The following is a 22,327-nucleotide window of genomic DNA, read 5'->3' on the forward strand; positions in this document are numbered from 1 at the left end:
AATCCTTCTCACTCCCCCCCCCCTTAAAAGATTTAGATGCACTATTGTAAAGTGGCCGTTCCACTGGATGTCATAAGGTGAATGCACCAATTTGTAAGTCGCTCTGGATAAGAGCGTCTGCTAAATGACTTAAATGTAAATGTAAATGTTAACTCACACTGCCTGCTAATTATCTATAGGCTATGTTTCAACTTGTCAATTTCAAATGATTTTCTAAAAAGTTTTATTTTCTAACAACAGTTCCGCCTCATAAATTCACATAGAATTAGCCCATTTTACTGTGGCGGACAATGTAAGTTTAAGGCGTTACTGAGCCGGACAAACTTCTCAATTTGAGAGAGCCCAAGCACAATCGTTAAACTCCCTGGCACATTTTGCAGATTGCGCTCGCATTGCCTTTACTACTAATAATAACTTTGGACATGCGTGCCTTACTATCAAAGTAAGTGCCTTATTACGTTATCATTATAATTGTCTGTTTATGTGACTTGTTAGAAGGAAACTAGGCGTATGTCTCACGTCACTAATTCACATGAACGGCATTTGAACGTAACCATTTGTTTATCAAAATGTGTTTTTTGACAGAAATGCCTTCTTGAACATGTGAACATTCATATGCCTTAATAACAAACTTGTATTCCATCCACAAATACGAATAAAATGGTTAAATTACAAGCCTAGTTGGTTTTATTGCTAGTTAAAGCATACTGTTAGTTAGCTAGCAAACTTTAGCTTACTGGCTCACTAGCTAACGTTACGTGTATTATCTGTGTAATAATATTATTCGAATCAGAATCCATTTGCATTGCTAGTTATAGCCTAATGTTAGCTAGATAACATTGAACCTAGTTTGTTCGCTTTAGCTACCTGCAGATTCATGTACAGCTATGACAATATTTGTGTTGTTAGTAGTATGAGTGGGATCATGCCGGTTCATTGTTAAGCTAGCTACATGTCTAAACAAAAGACTCCACTTCGGCCGTATTATTACATGACCCATCAAATTAGCCAGGTGCGTCTGGGGGTGATTACGGCCATCTATTGTGTTTCATGAACATGTGTACATGTCTAGACAATAGTGCCCCATCCAATTAGCTAGATGTGGCTGGGAAGGTGGGGGGGGGGTTATAGCATTTCCTTCACATGATCCATCAATTTAGACAAGTGTCTCGGGTAGGTGTCTTCTAATACTGATAAAATATTGATAAAATATTTTTATCTGGACACTTTCTGTTTTCGATATTGCAATAGTACTACGCAAGTAACCACAACCATTGACAGGGAAAGTATTCAGACCCCTTGAATTTTTCCACATTTTGTTACAGCCATATTCTGAAATGGATTAAATAAAAACAAATCCTCAACAATCTCAACACAATACCCCATCATGAAAAAGCTAAAACAGGTTTTTCAGAAATTTTTGCAAATGTATAAAAAAAAAACAGAAAAGCCTTATTTACATAGGTATTCAGACCCTTTGCAATGAGACTCGAAATTGAGCTCAGGTGCATCCTGTTTCCGTTGATTATCCATTGATCAGATATTTCTACAGCTTGATTGGAGTCCACCTACGGTAAATTCAATTGATTGGACATGATTTGGAAAGACACACACCTGTTTATATTAGGTCCCTCAGTTGACAGTGCACGTCAGAGCAAAAACCAAGGCATGAGGTTGAAGGAATTGTCCGTAGAGGCACAGATCTGGGGAAGGATACCAACACATTTCTGCAGCATCGAAGGTCCTCAAGAATACAGTGGCCTCCATCATTCTTAAATGGGTGAAGTTTGGAACCACCAAGACTTTTGCTAAAGCTGGCCGCCTGGCCAAACTGAGAAATCGGGAGAAGGGCCTTGGTCAGGGAGGTGACCAAGACTCGATGGTCACTGTGACAGTGCTCCAGAGTTCCTCTGTGGAGATGGGAGAACCTTCCAGAAGGACAACCATCTCTGCAGCACTACACCAATCAGGCCTTTATGGCAGAGTGGCCAGACGGGAGCCACTCCTCAGTAAAAGGCACATGACAGTCCAGTTGGAGTTTGCCAAAAGGCATCTAAAGCCTCTCAGACCATGAGAAACAAGATTCTCTGCTCTGATGAAACCAAGATTTAAATCTTTCTCTGAATGGCAAGCGTCACGTCTGGAGGAAACCTGGCACCATTCCTACGGTGAAGCATGGAGGTCGCAGCATCATGCTGTGGGAATGTTTTTCAGTGACAGGGACTGGGAGACTAGTCAGGATTGAGGCAAATATGAACGGCGCAAAGTACAGAGAGATCCTTGACAAAAACATCCACCAGACTGGGGCGAAGGATGACCTTCCAACAGGACAACAACCCTAAGCACACAGCCAAGACAAAGCAGGAAAGTTTCTGAATGTCCTTGAGTGGCCTAGCCGGAGCTCGGACTTGAACCCGATCGAACATCTCTGGAGAGACCAGAAAATAGCTGTGCAGCAAAGCTCCCCATCAAACCTGAAAGAGTTTAACTTCTTTGATATAGGGGGCAGCATTTTCACTTTTGGATGAATTGTGTGCCCATAGTGAACTGCCTCCTACTCTGTCCCAGATGCTAAGATATGCATATTATTATTCCAATTGGATATAAAACACTCTGAAGTTTCTAAAACTGTTTGAATGATGTCTGTGAGTATAACAGAACTCATATAGCAGGCAAAAACCAGAGAAAAAAATCCAAACAGGAAGTGAGAATTCTGAGACTGGTCAACGTTCAACTCATCGCCTATTCAATTCCCTGTAAGATATGGATCTGTTTGCACTTCCTACGCCTTCCACTAGATGTCAACAGTCTGTAGAACGTGGAATGAAGCTTATGCTGTGTTGTGGGGCCGGATGAGAGGGGAATGAGTCAGTGGTCTGGCAGATTGCCAGTTCCTGGTCACGCGCTTTCCTCATGATATCGCCTTGCGTTCCATAATTTATACAGACACGAAGGAATGCTCCTGTTGGAACGTTATTGGATATATATGATAACAACATCCTGAAGATTGATTCTCTACTTAGCTTGACCAGTTTTTTCGACCTGTTATATAACTTTTTGAGGTTTTCGTCCGAGTTCGCCTGCATCTGCGCGAGCGTTTGGACATGTGCACTAAACATGCTAGCAAAAGTAGCTACTTAGACATAAGTAATGGACATTATCGAACAAAACAACGATTTATTGTGGAACTAGGATTCCTGGGAGTGCATTCTGATGAAGATGATCAAAGTTAAGGGAATATTTATGATGTAATTTCGTATTTATGTTGACTCCAACATGGCGGAGAAATTTTGTTATTTTTGAGCGCCGTCTCAGATTATTGCATGGTGTGCTTTTTACGTAAAGTTTTTTTGAAATCTGACACAGCGGTTGCATTAAGAACAAGTGTATCTTTAATTCTATGTAAAACATGTATCTTTCATCAAAGTTTAGGATGAGTATTTCTGTTATTTGACGTGGCTCTCTGCAATTTCTCCGGATATTTTGGAGGCATTTCTGAACATGGCGCCAATGTAAACCGAGATTTGTGGATATAAATATGCACATTATCGAACAAAACATAAATGTATTGTGTAACATGATGTCCTATGAGTGTCATCTGATGAAGATCATCAAAGGTTAGTGATTCATTTTATCTCTATTTCTGCTTTTTGTGACTACTATCTTTTGCTGGGAAAATGGCTGTGTTTTTCTGTGGCTATGTACTGAGCTAACATAATCGTTTGGTGTGCTTTCGCCGTAATCCCTTTTTGAAATCAGACATGTTGGCTGGATTCACAACATGTGTAGCTTTAATTTGTTGTCTTTCATGTGGGATTTCATGAAAGATTGATTTTATAGTAATATATTTGAATTTGGCGCGCTACATTTTGTCTGGCTTTTGGCCAAGTGGGACGCTACCGTCCCACATATCCCAGAGAAGTTATGAGGATTTTCAGAGAAGAATGGGAGAAACTCCCCAAATACAGGTGTGCCAAGCTTTTAGTGTCATAACCAAGAAGACTCAAGGCTGTAATTGCTGCCAAAGGTGTTTCAAATAAGTACTGAGTAAAGGGTCTGAATACTTACAGTTGAAGTCGGAAGTTTACATACACCTTAGCCAAATACATTTAAACTCATTTTTTCACAATTCCTGACATTTAATCCTAGTAACAATTCCCTGTCTTAGGTCAGTTAGGATTACATCTTTATTTTAAGAATGTGAAGTGTCAGAATTAAAGTAGAGAGAATGATTTATTTCAGCTTTTATTTCTTTCATCACATTCCCAGTGGGTCAGAAGTTTACATACACTCAATTAGTATTTGGTAGCATTGCCTTTAAATTGTTTAACTTGGGTCAAACGTTTGGGGTAGCCTTCCACAAGCTTCCCACAATAAGTTGGGTAAATTCTGGCCCATTCCTGCTGACAGAGCTGGTGTAACTGAGTCAGGTTTGTAGGCCTCCTTGCTCACACACGCTTTTTCAGTTCTGCCCAGAAATGCTCTATGGGATTCAGGTCAGGGCTTTGTGATGGCAACTCCAATACCTTCACTTTGTTGTCCTTAAGCCATTTTGCCACAACTTTGGAAGTATGCTTGGGGTCATTGTCCATTTGGAAGATCCATTTGCGACCATGCTTTAACTTCCTGACTGATGTCTTGAGATGTTGCTTCAATATATTAACATAATTTTCCTGCCTCATGATGCCATCTATTTTATGAAGTGCACCAGTCCCTCCTGCAGCAAAGAACCCCCACATTATGATGCTGCCACCCCCGTGCTTCACAGTTGGGATGGTGATCTTTGGCTTGCAATCCTCCCCCTTTTTCCTCCAAACAAAACGATGGTCATTATGGCCAAACAGTTCTATTTTTGTTTCATCAGACCAGAGACCATTTCTCCAAAAAGTACGATCTTTGTCCCCATATGCAGTTGCAAACCGTAGTCTGGCTTTTTAACGGCGGTTTTGGAGCAGTGGCTTCTTCCTTGCTGAGTGACCTTTCAGGTTATGTCAATACAGGACTTGTTTTACTGTGGATATAGATACTTTTGTACCGGTTTCCTCCAGCACCTTCACAAGGTCCTTTGCTGTTGTTCTGGGATTGATTTGCACTTTTCGCACGAAAGTACGTTCATCTCAAGGAGACAGAACGCGTCTCTTCCCTGGGCGGTATGACGGCTGCGTGGTCCCATGGTGTTTATATTTGCGTACTATTGTTTGTACAGATGAACGTGGTACCTTCAGGCATTTGGAAATTGCTCCCAAGGATGAACCAGACTTGTGGAGATCTACAATTCTTTTTTTGAGGTCTTGGCTGATTCCTTTAGATTTTTTGGTGTGTTTGGACCATTCTAGTTCATTGTTGATGTGGACACCAAGGAATCTGAAGCTCTCAACCTGCTCCACTACAACCCTGTCGATGAGAATGGGGACGTGCTCGGTGCTCCTTTTCCAATCATCTAGCTCTGAATCTCTACTTTTATCCAAAGTAAAAAACACCATTTCAAATTTTGCTACATAGGAGCAAATCGAGGCAGTCGGTCACATATCGTGCTGTCATGTCTACTTTAGCACATCGTATGTACAGTACCAGTAAAAAGTTTGGACACGCCTACTCATTCAAGAGTTTATCTTTATTTGTACTATTTTCTACATTGTAGAATAATAGTGAAGACATCAAAACTATGAAATAATACATATGGAATCATGTAGTAACCAAAAAAGTGTTAAGCAAATCAAAATATATTTGAGATTCTTCAAAGCAGCCTCCCTTTGCCTTGATGACAGCTTTGCACACTCTGGCATTCTCTCAACCAGCTTCATGAGGTAGTCACCTGGAATGCATTTCAATTAACAGGTGTGGCTTGTTTAAAGTTAATTTGTGGAATTTCTTTCCTTCTTAATGAGTTTGAGCCAATTAGTTGTGTTGTCACAAGGTAGGGGTGGTATACAGAAGATAGCCCTATTTGGTAAAAGACCAAGTTCCTATTATGAAAAGAACATCTCAAATTAGCAAAGAGAAATGACAGTCCCTCATTACTTTAAGACATGAAGGTCAGTCAATCTGGAGAATTTCAAGAACTTTGAAAGTTTCTTCAAGTGCAGTTGCAAAAACCATTAAACGCTATGATGAAACTGGCTAATGAGGCCCAGCACAGGAAAGGAAGACCCAGATTTACCTCTTCTGCAGAGGACAAGTTCGTTAGAATAACTTCACCTAAGATTGCAGCCCAAATAAATGCTTCACAGAGTTCAAGTAACAGACACATCTTAACATTAAATGTTCAGAGGAGACCGGGTGAATCAGGCCTTCATGGTTGAATTACTGCAAAGAAACCACTACTAAAGGACACCAATAAGTAGAAGAGACTTGCTTGGGCCAAGAAACACAATCAATGAACATTAGACCGGTGGAACTCTGTCCTTTGGTCTGATGAGTTCAAATGTGCGATTTTTGGCCCAAGCAAGTATCTTCTTCTTATTGGTGTCCTTTAGTAGTGGTGTCTTTGTCAGACGCAGAGTAGGTGAACGGATGATCTCCGCAGGTGTGGTTCCCACCATGAAGTATGGAGGAGGATGTGTGATCAAATCAAATCAAAGTTTATTTGTCACGTGCGCAGAATACAACAGGTGTAGACCTTACAGTGAAATGATTACTTACAGGCTCTAACCAATAGTGAGAAAAAAAGGTATGTGTGTGTGTGTGTAGGTAAGTAAAGAAATAAAACAACAGTAAAAAGTAAAAATAAGAGTAGCAAGGCTATATACAGACACCGGTTAGTCAGGCTTATTGAGGTAGTATGTACATGTAGGTATGGTTAAAGTGACCATGCATATATGATGAACAGAGAGTAGCAGTAGCGTAAAAAGAGGGGTTGGCGGGTGGTGGGACACAATGCAGATACCCCGGTTAGCCAATGTGCGGGAGCACTGGTTGGTCGGGCCAATTGAGGTAGTATGTACATGAATGTATAGTTAAAGTGACTATGCATATAAGATAAACAGAGAGTAGCAGCCGCGTAAAAGAGGGGTTGGGGGGGGGGGACACACAATGCAAATTGTCCGGGTAACCATTCATTTAACTATTCAGGAGTCTTATGGCTTGGGGGTAAAAACTGTCGAGAAGCCTTTTTGTCCTATACTTGGCACTCCGGTACCGCTTGCCATGCGGTAGTAGAGAGAACAGTCTATGACTGTGGTGGCTGGGGTCTTTGACAATTTTTAGGGCCTTCCTCTGACAAAGCCTGGTGTAGAGGTCCTGGATAGCAGGCAGCTTTGCCCCAGTGATGTACTGGGCCGAACGCACTACCCTCTGAAGTGCCTTGCGGTCAGAGGCCGAGCAATTGCCGTACCAGGCAGTGATGCAACCGGTCAGGATGCTCTCGATGTTGCAGCTGTAGAACCTTTTGAGGATATCAGGACCCATGCCAAAACTTTTTAGTTTCCTGAAGGGGAATAGGCTTTGTCGTGCCCTCTTCACAACTGTCTTGGTGTGTTTGAACCATTCTAGTTTGTTGTTGATGTGGACACCAAGGAATTTAAAGCTCTCAACCTGCTACACTACAACCCCGTCGATGAGAATGGGGACGTGCTCGGTGCTCCTTTTCCTGTAGTCCACAATCATCTCCTTAGTCTTGGTTACGTTGAGGGATAGGTTGTTATTCTGGCACCACCCGGCCAGGTCTCTGACCTCCTCCCTATAGGCTGTCTCGTCGTTGTCGGTGATCGACGGTGGTGGTGCTTTGCTGGTGACACTGTAAATCCTTTATTTAGAATTCAAGACACACTTAACCAGCATGGCTACCACAGCATTCAGGAGCAATACGTCACCCCATCTGGTTTGCGCTTAGTGGGACTATCATTTGTTCAACAGGAGATTGACCCAAAACACACCTCCAGGCTGTGTAAGGGCTATTTGACCAAGGAGAGTGATGGAGAGCTGCATCAGATGCCCGGGCCTCCACAATCACCTGACCTGGGCCAACAAGTGCTCAGATTATGTGGTAACTCATACATTTTGTTGGAAAAGCATTCCTCATGAAGCTGGTTGAGAGAATGCCTAGAGTGTGCAAAGCTGTCACCAAGTCAAAGGGTGGGTACTTTGAAGAATCTCAAAAATATAATATATTTTGATTTGTTGAACACTTTTTGGGTTACTACATGATTCCAAATGTCTTCACTATTATTCTACAATGTAGAAAATAGTAAAAAATAAAGAAAAACCCTTGAATGAGTAGGTGTGTCCAAACTTTTGACTGGTACTGTATGTATTGAGCATAATGTATTTTCTATTTTATTCACATTTTCAAGTACTGGTGACAAATCATGAATTCCGATTCTTACATTAATTGTAATGGACACATATGATGTGTGTAAAATCATTATATGTTATAAATTACACTTTGGGTGGTGTATCAATACACCCAGTTACTACAAAGATATAGACGTCCTTCCTAACTCAGTTGCCGGAGAGGAAGGAAACCGCTCAGGAATTTCACCATGAGGCCAATTGTGACTTTAAAACAGTTAAAGAGCTTAATGGCTGTGATAAGAGAAAACTTATGGTGGATCAACTTCGGATGGATCAAGAACATTGTAGTTACTTCACAATAAAAACCTAATTGACAGAGTGAAATGTAGAAAACAGCATTTCAAATGTTGCTACGTTAGACCGAATCGAGGCAGTCGGTCACATATTGTATGATGTGTGTAAAATATTTTTTTGAAGGTTGTACTGATTATGATGACTTAATGCTTAGCTACACCCTCTTAAGCTTTAGCCCCACCCATCTCTTTAAGGATTCACATGTGAGGCCATGTAGTAAACACACACGATATTTAAAAAAAATCTATTTTTGTTGTTGTCGCATTCACAGGATACAGAAGGTGTACGATGCCTTTGGAAAATATTCAGACCTCTTGACTTTTTTCACATTTTGTTAGGTTACAGCCTTATTCTAAAATTGATTAAATAGTTTTTCTTCCTCATCAATCTACACACAATACTCCATAATGACAAAGGAAAAACTGGTTTTTAGACATCTTTGCTAATTTAGAAAAAATTAAGAACTGAAATATTTATTTACATACAGTTGAAGTCGGAAGTTTACATACACTTAGGTTGGAGTCATTAAAACTTGTTTTTCAACCACTACACACATTTTTTGTTAACAAACTATAGTTTTGGCAAGTCGGTTAGGACATCTACTTTGTGCATGACACAAGTACTTTTTCCAACAATTGTTTACAGACAGATTATTTCACTTATAATTCACTGGATCACAATTCCAGTGGGTCAGAAGTTAACATACACTAAGTTGACTGTGCCTTTAAACAGCTTGGAAAATTCCAGAAAATTATGTCATGGCTTTAGAAGCTTCTTAGACTAATTGACATAATCTGAGTCAATTGGAGGTGTATCTGTGAATGTATTTCAAGGCCTACCTTCAAACTCAGTGCCTATTAGTTCTCTCACGTCACCCCGCTCCTCCGCTCTCTCCACTGGCTTCCAGTTGAAGCTCGCATCCGCTACAAGACCATGGTGCTTGCCTACGGAGCTGTGAGGGGAACGGCACCTCCGTACCTTCAGGCTCTGATCAGGCCCTACACCCAAACAAGGGCACTGCGTTCATCCACCTCTGGCCTGCTCGCCTCCCTACCTCTGAGGAAGTACAGTTCCCGCTCAGCCCAGTCAAAACTGTTCGCTGCTCTGGCACCCCAATGGTGGAACAAACTCCCTCACGACGCCAGGTCAGCGGAGTCAATCACCACCTTCCGGAGATACCTGAAACCCCACCTCTTTAAGGAATACCTAGGATAGGATAAAGTAATCCTTCTAACCCCCCCCCCCCTTAAAAGAGTTAGATGCACTATTGTAAAGTGGTTGTTCCACTGGATATCATAAGGTGAATGCACCAATTTGTAAGTCGCTCTGGATAAGAGCGTCTGCTAAATGACTTAAATGTAAATGTAAATGTATTTGCATGACATCATGGGTAAATCAAAAGAAATCAGCCAATATTTCAGAAAAATAATTGTAGACCTCCACAAGTCTGGTTCATCCTTGGGAGCAATTTCCAAATGCCTGAAGGTACCACGTTCATCTGTACAAACAATAGTATGCAAGTATAAACACCATGGGACCACGCAGCCGTCATACCGCTCAGGAAGGAGATGCATTCTGTCTCTTGGAGATGAATGTACTTTGGTGCAAAAAGTGCAAATCAATCCCAGAACAAAAGAAAAAGACCTTGTGAAGATGCTGGAGGAAACAGGTACAAAAGTAACTTTATCCACAGTAAAACGAGTCCTATATCGACATAACCTGAAAGGCCGCTTAATAATGAAGAAGCCACTGCTCCAAAACTGCCATAATAAAGCCAGACAACGGTTTGCAACTGCACATGGGGACAAAGATCGTACTTTTTGGAGAAATGTCCTCTCGTCTGATGAAAAAAAAATTGAACTGTTTGGCCATAATGATCATCATTATGTTTGGAGGAAAAAGGGGGAGGCTTGTAAGCCAAAGAACACCAATCCAACCGTGAAGCACGGGGGTGGCAGCATAATGTTGTTTGGGTTCTTTGCTACAGGAGGGACTGGTGCACTTCACAAAATAGATGGCATCATGAGGCCGGAAAATTATGTGGATATATTGAAGCAACATCACAAGACATCAGTCAGAAAGTTAAAGCTTGGTCGCAAATGGGACTTCCAAATGGACAATTACCCCAAGCATACTTCCAAAGTTGTGGCAAAATGGCTTAAGGACAACAAAGTCAAGGTATTGGAGTGGCCATCACAAAGCCCTGACTTCAATCCTATAGAAAATTTGTAGGCAGAACTGAAAAAGCGTGTACGAGCAAGGAGGCCTACAGACCTGACTCAGTTACACCAGCTCCGTCAGGAGGAATGGGCCAAAATTCACCCAACTTATTGTGGGAAGCTTGTGGAAGGCTACCCAAAACGTTTGACCCAAGTTAAACAATTTAAAGACAATGCTACCAAATACTAATTGAGTGTATGTAAACTTCTGACCCACTGAGAATGTGATGAAAGAAATAAAAGCTGAAATAAATCATTCTCTCTACTATTATTCTGACACTTCACATTCTTACAATAAAGTGGTGATCCTAACTGACCTAAGACAGGGAATTTTTACTAGGATTAAATGTCAGAAAATGTGAAAAACTTAGTTCAAATGTATTTGGCTAAGGTGTATGTAAACCTCCGACTTCATCTGTATTTGCCAGTGTGGTGCCATGTTTGTTGATATCATGCAATGCATTCTGGTTGTCACGTAAACATCTGTCATCCCAAAGATATTATAACAAAACGAGATGAAGGGATGGCTCACTCGTCTTTCGAGTAAACTTAGGGAAGTGAATGATGAAAGTGAATGATCGAAAAACAGACCCAAATCATCTTGTAACCTCTTATCTTTGGTTGACGCGAAAAAATAAACATGCCGACGCACACAAATTTCCAAATGTCGAATTACTTTAGATATTTTGAAAGTGTATTACTCAATTATTTTGATCACTGGTGAGGTCACCCGTGATGTGATGAATTGTAAACAGTAAATACTATTAGCTAATTCATATGATGTTTTCTGTCAGCTGAGAGTTAGCTAAATATGACCAATTGTGTTAGGTCATTCTTTCCTCAGTTAGCGCTTGGACTGACGTAGGCAAAAATTTCCGGTTTGGATGAGAATTGTGTTATGGTGTTGGTACTTCTGTGAATGTCTGAACATTGCATCCAAAAGTAAACTGCTCACACTAAGGACATAATGTTGTAAAGACTGTTTGTGCAATATGTTTCTGTGAAAAAACAGTGTGGCCAGCTCAAACGCTTACTGTTGTGTCAATCATAACTGGATGTTCTAAATAAGTGTTCTAATCCCACCGGTTGGAGCAGACGCAGCAGGGACAGCTGTAGAATGATCACACCCATGTGTTCATACGAGTCAAAGGGTTAACAAGTCACATAATAGGTTGCGTGGACTCTGTGTGCAATTATAGTGTTTAACATGATTTTTTAATGACTACCTCATCTCTGTACTCCACACATACAAGTTTCTCTAAGGTCCCTCAGTTGAGCAGTGAATTTCAAACACAGATTCAACCAAAAGACCAGGGAGAATTTAGAAGATAAAAAATGTAAAAAAAGAAGTAGACATTGAATATGCCTTTGAGCATGGTGACATTATTAATGACACTTTGGATGGTGTATCAATACACCCAGTCACTACAAAGATATAAGCATCCTTCCTAACTCAGTTGCAGGAGAGGAAGGAAACAGCTCAGGGATTTCAACATGAGGCCAATGGTGACTTTAAAACAGTTACAGAGTTTAATGGCTGTGAGAGGAGAACACCGAAAATGGATCAACAACATTGTAGTTACTCCACAATACTAACCTAATTGACAGAGCGAAAAGAAGAAAGTCTGTACAGAATACAAATGTTCCAAAAGACGCATCCTGTTTGCAACAAGGCACTAAAGTAATACTGCAAAAAATGTGGCAAAGCAATTACCTTTATGTCCTGAATACAAATACAACACAACACATTACTGAGTACCATGCTTCATATTTTCAAGCATAGTGGTGGATGCATCATGTTATGGGTATGCTTGTAATTGTTATGGACTGGGGAGTTTTTCAGGATAAAAAGGAAACAGAACGGAGCTCAGCACATTCAAAATCCTAGAGGGAAACCTGCTTTAGTCTGCTGTCTACCAGACACTGGGGAGATTAATTCACGTTTGAGGAGAACAATAACCTAAAACCCTATTTTCAGGTCTCTCCAGAGATGTTCGATCAGGTTCAAATCCGGGCTCTGGCTGGGCCACTCAAGGACATTCAGAGAGTTGTCCCGAAGGCACTCCTGCGTTGTCTTGGCTGTGTGCTTAGGGCCGCCTTTTGCCAAACTCCAAACTCCAATGTGCCATTTACTGAGGAGTGGCTTCTGTCTGTCCAATCTACCATAAAGACCTGATTGGTGGAGTAATGCAGAGATGGTTGTCCTTTTGGAATGTTCTCTCATCTCCACAGAGGAACTCTAGAGCTATGTCAGAGTGACCATCGGGTTCTTGGTCACCTCCCTGACCAAGGCCCTTCTCCCCCGATTGCTCAGTTTGGCCGGGAGGCCAGCTCTAGGAAGAGTCTTGGTGGTCCAGAACTTCTTCCATTTAAGAATGATGGAGGCCACTGTGTTCTTGGGGACCTTCGATGCTGCAGAAATGTTTTGGTACCCTTCCCCAGATCTGAGCCTCGACACAACCCTGTCTCTGAGCTCTACGGACAATTCCTTTGACCTCATGGCTTGGTTTTTGCTCTGACATGCACTGTCAACTGTGGGACCTTATACAGACAGGTGTGTGCCTTTCCAAATCATGTCCAATGAATTGAATTTACCACAGATGGACTCCAATCAAGTTATAGAAACATCTCAAGGATGGTCAATGGAGGGGAATGCACTGTACATTTAAGATAGCATAGTACTGTAGATAGATGGTAAGACTTTCATTGAATGTTACATACAGTATATAAGCATTCATAACTCGTTGCATAAAGCTACACATCTGGGCTAACCATAGACTACATAGTGATGGTAGGAGAGGTTTTGTGCTAAGTTGTAGGAACAGGTATACAAGATCCATAGACTCCATTCTCTGATGGTAATCTTTATTTATTGGGGATGGTAGAAGGGGAAGTAAAAGCAGACAAACCTTGCTGACTCTGAGCATCGTACACACGCAGGCCAAAGAGAGGAGGCCTCTCGCTTCTCAGTAGAGTAACATCCCCAGAGGTAAGATCCAGCTGGAAAACAGAAGCGTTCATATACTCCGTCCAGAAGATGGAGTTCCGGTAGTGAGAAATTCCAAACGGGTGGTTCAACTGTTTGCCGTTGTACACAACCTGGATGAGAAATCAGACACCAGTTATCAAAGAACACAACCTGTACACCAGTACTCAAAGACCTGAGAGAGTAGAGGGAAGGCAATCCACAGAAATGGCAGAGATAACTATGGCAATTTTAGAAGACTATAATGGTGACATCCCAGCAGGCAAAGCTGGTTGAAATGACGTCATTATCTGTCTGTAATGACATCATTTCAACCAGTTTTGCCCCTGGAATCCAGCTCTACTCACCTGTCTGCCAGTGCCATTGAGGTGAATCTTCTCTATGTGATCGTAGTAGGCATCACACCAGTACATGGTGCTGGTCCCATGGTCCAGGGTGAGGCCGTTGGGCCAAAGCATGTTAGATGTGACAAATATCCGTCTGTTAGATCCATCCATCCACGCTTTTTCTATTCTTCCTATGCTGTCATTGACTTCATCTTCCTCCCAGTCCGTCCAGTACATCCAACTGAAATACACAAACAAAATACATTTCTTACAATTGAGTAAATATAAAAACTAACAATGAACCATACCAATCAGGGACTAAATCTGTTTTGCAAACATACAGTGCCTTGAGAAAGTATTCATACCCCTTAACTTATTCCAAATTTTGTTGTGGTACAGCCTGAATTTGAAAAAAATATTTACAGTTGAAGTCGGAAGTTTACATACACTTAGATTGGAGTCATTAAAACTTGTTTTTCAACCACTCCACAAATGTCTTGTTAACAAACTACAGTTTTGGCAAGTAGGTTAGGACATCTACTTTATGCATGACACAAGTAATTTTTCCAACAATTGTTTACATACAGATTATTTCACTTATAATTCACTGTATCACAATTCCAGTGGGTCAGAAGTTTACATACACTAAGTTGACTGTGCCCTTGAACAGCTTGGGACATTCCAGAAAATTATGTCATTGATTTAGAAGCTTCTGATAGGCTAATTGACATAATTAAAGTTCAATTGGAGGTGTACCTGTGGATGTATTTCAAGGCCCACCTTCAAACTCTGTGCCTCTTTGCTTGACATCATGGGAAAATCAAAAGAAATCAGCCAAGACCTCCGAAAAAAATGTGTGGACCTCCACAAGTCTGGTTCATCCTTGGGAGCAATTTCCAAACGCCTGAAGGTACCACATTCATCTGTACAAACAATAGTATGCAAGTATAAACACCATGGGACCACGCAGCCGTCATACCGCTCAGGAAGGAGACGCGTTCTGTCTCCTAAAGATGAAAGTACTTTGGTGCGAAAAGTGCAAATCAATCCCAGAACAACAGCAGAGGTCCTTGTGAAGATGCTGGAGGAAACAAGTACAAAAGTATCTATATCCACAGTAAAACGAGTCCTATATTGACATAACCTGAAAGGCCACTCAGCAAGGAAGAAGCCACTGCTCCAAAACCGCCATAAAAAAGCCACACTACGGTTTACAGCTGCACATGGAGAAAAGTCCTCTGGTCTGATGAAACAAAAATGTAACTGTTTGGCCATAATGACCATCGTTATGTTTGGAGGAAAAAGGGGGATGCTTGCAAGCCAAAGAACACCATCCCAACTGTGAAGCACAGGGGTGGCAGCATCATGTTATGGGGGTGCTTTGCTTCAAAAGGGACGGGTGCACTTCACAAAATAGATGACATTTGAGGCAGGAAAATTATGTGGATATATTGAAGCAACATCTCAAGACATCAGTCAGGAAGTTAAAGCTTGGTCGCAAATGGGTCTTCCAAATGGACAATGACCCCAAGCATACTTCCAACGTTGTGGCAAAATGGCTTAAGGTCAACAAAGTGAAGGTATTGGAGTGGCCATCACAAAGCTCTGACCTCAATCCCATAGAAAATTTGTGGGCAGAACTGAAAAAGCGTGTGTGAGCAAGGAGCAAGCCTACAAACCTGACTCAGTTACACCAATTCTGTCAGGAGGAATGGGCCAAAATTCACCCAACTTATTGTGGGGAGCTTGTGGAAGGCTACCCAAAACGTTTGACCCAAGTTAAACAATTTAAAGGCAATGCTACCAAATACTAATTAAGTGGATGTCATTTTCTGCCCCCCTGGGAATGTGATGAAAGAAATAAAAGCTGAAATAAATCATTCTCTCTACTATTATTCTGACATTTCACATTCTTAAAATGAAGTGGTAATCCTAACTGACCAAAGACAAGGAATTGTTACTATGATTAAATGTCAGGAATTGTGAAAAACGGAGTTTAAATATATTTGGCCGACGTGTATGTAAATTTCCGACTTCAACTATATTTATTTCACCTTTATTTAACCAGGTAGACTAGTTGAGAACAAGTTCTCATTTACAACTGCGACCTAGCCAAGATAAAGCAAAGCAGTGAGACACAAACAACAACACAGAGTTACACATGGAATAAACAAACGTGTAGTCAACAATACAGTAGAAAAAGTCTATATACAGTGTGAGGTAAGGCATGCAAATGAGGTAGGAAAAGGGAGGTAAGGCAATAAATAGGCCATAGTGGCGAAATAATTACAATATAGCAATTAAACACTGGAGTGATAGATGTGCAAGAAGATGAGAAGATGAGAACACAGAAGATGAGTGTGCAATTAGAGATACTGGGGTGCAAAGGAGCAAATATAAATAAATAAATAACAGTATGGGGATGAGGTAGTTGGATGGGCTATATGCAGATGGGCTATGTACAGGTGCAGTGATCTGTGAGCTGCTCTGACAGCTGGTGCTTAAAGTTATTGAGGGAGATATGAGTCTCCAGCTTCAGTGATTTTTGGCAGTTCGGTCCAGTCATTGGCAGCAGAGAACTGGAAGGAAAGGCGGCCAAAGTAGGAATTGGCTTTGGGGGTGACCAGTGAGATATACCTGCTGGAGTGCGTGCTACGGGTGGGTGCTGCTATGGTGACCAGTGAGCTGAGATAAGGCAGGGTTTTACGTAGCAAAGACTTATAGATGACCTGGAGCCAGTGGGTTTTGGCGACAAATATGAAGCGAGGGCCAGCCAACGAGAGCATACAGGTCGCAGTCGTGGGTAGTATATGGGGCTTTGGTGACAAACGGATAGAATCCAACTGTTCCAACTGTTAGAATCACATTTGGCAGCGATTACAGCTGTGAGTCTTTCTGGGTAAGTCTCTAAGAACTTTGCTCAGCTGGATTGTATAACATTGACACACAATGATTTTTTAAATTCTTCAAGCTCTGTCAAGTTGGTTGTTGATCATTGCAAGACATACATTTTTAAGTCTTGCCATAGATGTTCAAGATGATTTAAGTCAAAACTGTTACTAGGCCACTCAGGAACATTCAACGTCATCTTGGTAAGCAACACCAGTGTATATATGGCCTAGTGTTTTAGGTTACTGTCAGATGAAAGATGAATTTGTCTCCCAGTGTCTGTTGGAAAACAGACTGAACCAGGTTTTCCTCTAGGATTTTGCCTGTGCTTTGCTCTATTCCATTTCTTTTTATCCCCAAAAACTCCCTAGTCCTTGCCGATGACAAGCATACCCATAGCATGATGCAGCCACAACTATGCTTGATAATATCAAGAGTGGTACTCAGTGATGTGTTGTGTTGGATTTGCCACAAACATAACACTTTGTATTCAAGACATAACGTACATTTCGTTCACAAGTTTTTTGCAGTTTTACTTTAGTGCCTTTTGTTTAAAACTTCTTGTCACTATAGGGGGTGCTGTTTCAACTTTGTAAAATATCGTCCCCAAATTAAACTGCCTCGTACTCAATTCTTGCTCGTACAATATGCATATTATTATTACTATTGATGGCTAGTGATATTACTAGTGATGGCTACCTATGCAGGAAAGAAATGGTGGGGAAAAAAAGTTGTGTCTTTTGCTATGGTGGTTAGCTAATAGAAATACATATTGTGTCTTCCCTGTAAAACATTTAAAAAATTGGAAATGATGGCTGGATTCACAAGATCTGTATCTTTCATTTGGTGTCTTGGACTTGTGATTTCATGAACATTTTATTATATGATATCCCTGTAGCTTTAGGCTAGGCTATGCTAGTCTGCTTTTTTGATGGGGGGATCCCGGATCCGGGTTTGTGACTCGTTAGAGGTTAAACAGGATGTTTGTTTTGGAATATTTTAATTCAGTACAGGCTTCATTCTTTTCACTCTGTCATTTAGGTTAGTATTGTGGAGTAACTACAATGTTGTTGATCCATCCTCAACTGTTTTAGATTCACAATTGGCCTCATGGTGAAACAGAGTTAGGAAGGACACCTGTATCTTTGTCACGGCCGTTAAAAGAAGAGGACCAAGGTGCAGCGCGGTGAGCGTACATTTTCTCTTTATTTGGGAAAAAAAACGCCGAACAAAACAATAAACACTACAAAAACAAACCGTGAAGCTAAAGGTCATGTGCCCTACAAACAAAGACAACTTCCCACAAACACAGGTGGGAAAAGGGCAGCCTAAGTATGGTTCTCAATCAGAGACAACGATAGACAGCTGTCCCTGATTGAGAACCCTACCCGGCCAAAACATAGAACTACAAAACATAGAACATAGAATAACCACCCCAACTCACACCCTGACCAAACCAAAATAGAGAAATAAAAAGGATCTCTAAGGTCAGGGCGTGACAGTACCCCCCCCCCCCCCCAAAGGTGCGGACTCCGAATGCAAAACCTAAACCTATAGGGGAGGGTCTAGGTGGGCATCGATCCGCGGTGGCGGCTCAGGTGCGGGACGCAGACCCCGCTCCACCACTGGCTCACCCCACTTTGGTGGCATCTCTGGTGCGGGCACCCTCGTTGCGGGCCCCGGACTGGGCACCCTTGTTGCGGTCCCCGGACTGGGCACCCTCGTTGCGGGCCCCGGACTGGGCACCCTCGTTGCGGGCCCCGGACTGGGCACCCTCGCTGGAGGCTCTGGACTGGAGAACGTCGCTGGAGGCTCCGGACTGGAGAACGTCGCTGGAGACTCCGGACTGGAGGCCGTAGCTGGTGGCTCCGGACTGGAGAACGTCGCTGGAGGCTCCGGACTGGAGAACGTTGCTGGAGGCTCCGGACTGGAGAACGTCGCTGGAGGCTCCGGACTGGAGGCCGTCGCTGGAGGCTCCGGACTGGAGGCCTTCACTGGAGGTTTCTTGCCATGACTCCTCACTGGAGGTTTCTTGCCATGGATCATCACTGGAGGCTTCTTGCCATGGATCATCACTGGAGGCTTCGTGCCATGGATCATCATTGGAGGCTTCTTGCCATGGATCATCACTGGAGGCTTATTGCCATGGATCATCACTGGAGGCTTCGTGCCATGGATCATCATTGGAGGCTTCTTGCCATGGATAATACCTGGAGGCTTCTTGCCATGGATCATCACTGGAGGTTTCTTGCCATGGATCATCACTGGAGGCTTCGTGCCATGGATCATCATTGGAGGTTTCTTGCCATGGATCATCACTGGAGGCTTCTTGCCATGGATCATCACTGGAGGCTTCGTGCCATGGATCATCATTGGAGGCTTCTTGCCATGGATCATCACTGGAGGCTTATTGCCATGGATCATCACTGGAGGCTTCGTGCCATGGATCATCATTGGAGGCTTCTTGCCATGGATAATACCTGGAGGCTTCTTGCCATGGATCATCACTGGAGGTTTCTTGCCATGGATCATCACTGGAGGCTTCGTGCCATGGATCATCATTGGAGGTTTCTTGCCATGGATCATCACTGGAGGCTTTGTGCCATGGATCATCACTGGAGGCTTCTTGCCATGGATAATACCTGGAGGCTTCTTGCCATGGATAATACCTGGAGGCTTCGTGCCATGGATCATCACTAGAGGCTTCTTGCCCTGGATCATCACTGGAGGCTTCTTGCCCTGGATCATCACTGGAGGCTTCGTGCCATGGATCGTCACTGGATGCTTCTTGCCATGGATCATCACTGGAGGCTTCTTGCCATGGATCATCACTGGAGGCTTCATGCCATGGATCATCACTGGAGGCTTCTTGCCATGGATCATCACTGGAGGCTTCTTGCTATGGATCATCACTGGAGGGAGGAGACGTATGGGCAGTCTGGTACGTTGAGCTGCCACAGGGCTCACCAGGCTGGGGAGACATACGGGAGGATTAGTTCTAGGCGCAGGCACAGGACTCACCAGGCTGGAGAGACATATAGGAGGCCCTGTCCTAGGCAGAGGCACTGGATACACTGGGCCGTGGAGGCGCACTGGAGGTCTTGAGCGTAGAGCCTGCACAACCCGTCCTGGCTGGATGGTTATTTTCGCCCTGCAGATGCGGGGCACAGGATGCACTGGGCTGTGCAGACGCACCGGAGACACAGTGCGCAGAGCCGGCGCAGGATATCCTGGGCCGTAGAGACGTACTGGCGGCCAGATGCGTTGAGCCGGGACCCTCCGACCTGGCTGGATGCGCACTCTAGCCCTGCCGATTCAGGGAGCTGGAAGGTAGCGCCACGCGCTGTGCACGCGCACTGGAGACACCGTGCGCTCCACCGCATAACACGGTGCCTGACCAGTACGATGCTCGCCACGGTAAGCACGGGGAGTTGGCTCAGGTCTCCAACCTGACTCAGCCACACTCCCCGTGTTCCCCCCCAATTTGGTTTTGGAACTGCCTCTCGGGCTTCCTTGTTAGCCGAGTCCCTTCGTAACGCTGCCGCTCTGCTCTTGCTGCCTCCAGTTCCTCCCGTGGACGGCGATACTCCCCAGCCTGCCTCCAGGGTCCTTTACCGTCCAGGATCTCCTCCCAAGTCCATGAATCCTGGACACACTGCTCCTCCTTACCACGCTGCTTGGTCCGTTGTTGGTTGGAAGAGGACCGAGGTGCAGCGTGGTGAGCGTACATTTTCTCTTTATTTGGGAAAAAAGACGCCGAACAAAACAATAAACACTACAAAAACAAACCCTGAAGCTAAAGGCTATGTGCCCTACAAACAAAGACAACTTCCCACAAACACAGGTGGGAAAAGGGCAGCCTAATTATGGTTCTCAATCAGAGACAACGATAGACAGCTGTCCCTGAATGAGAACCCTACCCGGCCAAAACATAGAACTACAAAACATAGAACATAGAACATAGAATACCCACCCCAACTCACGCCCTGACCAAACCAAAAACCAGAGACATCAAAAGGATCTCTAAGGTCAGGGCGTGACAATCTTTGTAGTGACTGGGTGTGTTGATACGCCATCCAAAGTGTAATTAATAACTTAACCATGTTCAAAAAGGGATTTCCAATGTATATAAACCTCCCTGGTCTTTGTGGTTGAATATGCTTGAATTCACTGCTCGACTGAGGTACCGTACATATAATTGTATGTGTGGGGTACAGAGATGAGGTAGATATTAAAAAATCATGTTAAACACTATTATTGCACACAGAGTGAATCCATGCAATGTATTAACATAACATGCAACTTATTAACATAACAAAGTGGTTGAATACCTATAAACGCAAGACATTTCATTTTTCCATTTTTTATTAATTTGTAAAAAATTCTGAAAATATAATTCCCCTTTGACATGATGGGGTATTGAGTGTAGGCCAGTGACGACACAAAATCTCAAATTCAGGCTGTAACACAACAACATTTGGAAAAAGTCAAGGGTTGGGAATACTTTCTGAAAGCACTGCACATACAAAATTGAAGACACACCACATAAACATTGATCCAAACATACACAATTCACCATACTCCACTTAATCTTTGAGTCCATCTTCCATCCCCATATCAGAAACCAGGTCCTGCTTTGCATCATTATCTTTTCAGGGGTTTACTCAGCTATTCCCAATGGACTTGTGATATTTGAAAAGCAGTTAGGTCAATGATTTGACATGATCTAGTGGTCTCTAGTAACCATGCTTAAGGGATTTGTATCCTCTGAGTGTTACTGCTGGGCTGCACAGCCTTTTCTGTCTCATCAATGATGGAGTTGCCTGCTACATGTGCGGTACATAAAACAGAATGTGATAGAGGGCGAATCAAGCTCTCTCTGTCACTGCAAGTCATCTCCATGACCCAATGAATAATTTAACACACACACCACATCCTTCACTCCTTGGCTAAAGCTCTGTAAAGCAATAACCAAAGCAAAAGTGTGTGTGTGTTTGTGCTTGTGTGCATGTTCAGGAGTGTGCGCACGCGCTCAAGAGAGACTGTGATAGTGAAAGAAAAATAAAGAAAAATACAGTATGTGATTGAGACAGTAAGTCGGCAAAGTTAATCCCTATCATGTTAACACAGACTGGAGTTGACATGCAGAGAGGGAAATATAGCTCGGAAGAACAGAGGAGAATCTGAAAAACCACGCATTTCACCTGAGGAGACAATATCTGGTTCTGCTGATGGATGGGCCAATGGTCACTGACAACCCCAAACCACAATTTAATAAAGATGTGCCAACCCATCATTGAGAAGGTCAGTGGTTAAAGCGA

The 22,327-nt window shown here is 42.9% G+C and overlaps 1 protein-coding gene across 1 annotated transcript in view; it reads right to left on the reverse strand.

Annotated features, from left to right (window-relative positions):
- LOC139546650 (low-density lipoprotein receptor-related protein 1B-like) overlaps nt 1-22,327 on the reverse strand; it is a 462,326-nt gene that overhangs the window by 203,559 nt on the left and 236,440 nt on the right. The window contains exons 13-14 of the mRNA XM_071355272.1: nt 14,139-14,358; nt 13,715-13,904 (exon numbers count right to left, since the gene is read on the reverse strand). Coding sequence (XP_071211373.1) covers nt 13,715-13,904; nt 14,139-14,358 — 410 coding nt within the window. The remainder of the gene's footprint in view (nt 1-13,714; nt 13,905-14,138; nt 14,359-22,327) is intronic.

Source organism: Salvelinus alpinus, chromosome 20 (assembly GCF_045679555.1).
Source record: "Salvelinus alpinus chromosome 20, SLU_Salpinus.1, whole genome shotgun sequence".
Taxonomy (NCBI): Eukaryota; Metazoa; Chordata; class Actinopteri; order Salmoniformes; family Salmonidae; genus Salvelinus; species Salvelinus alpinus.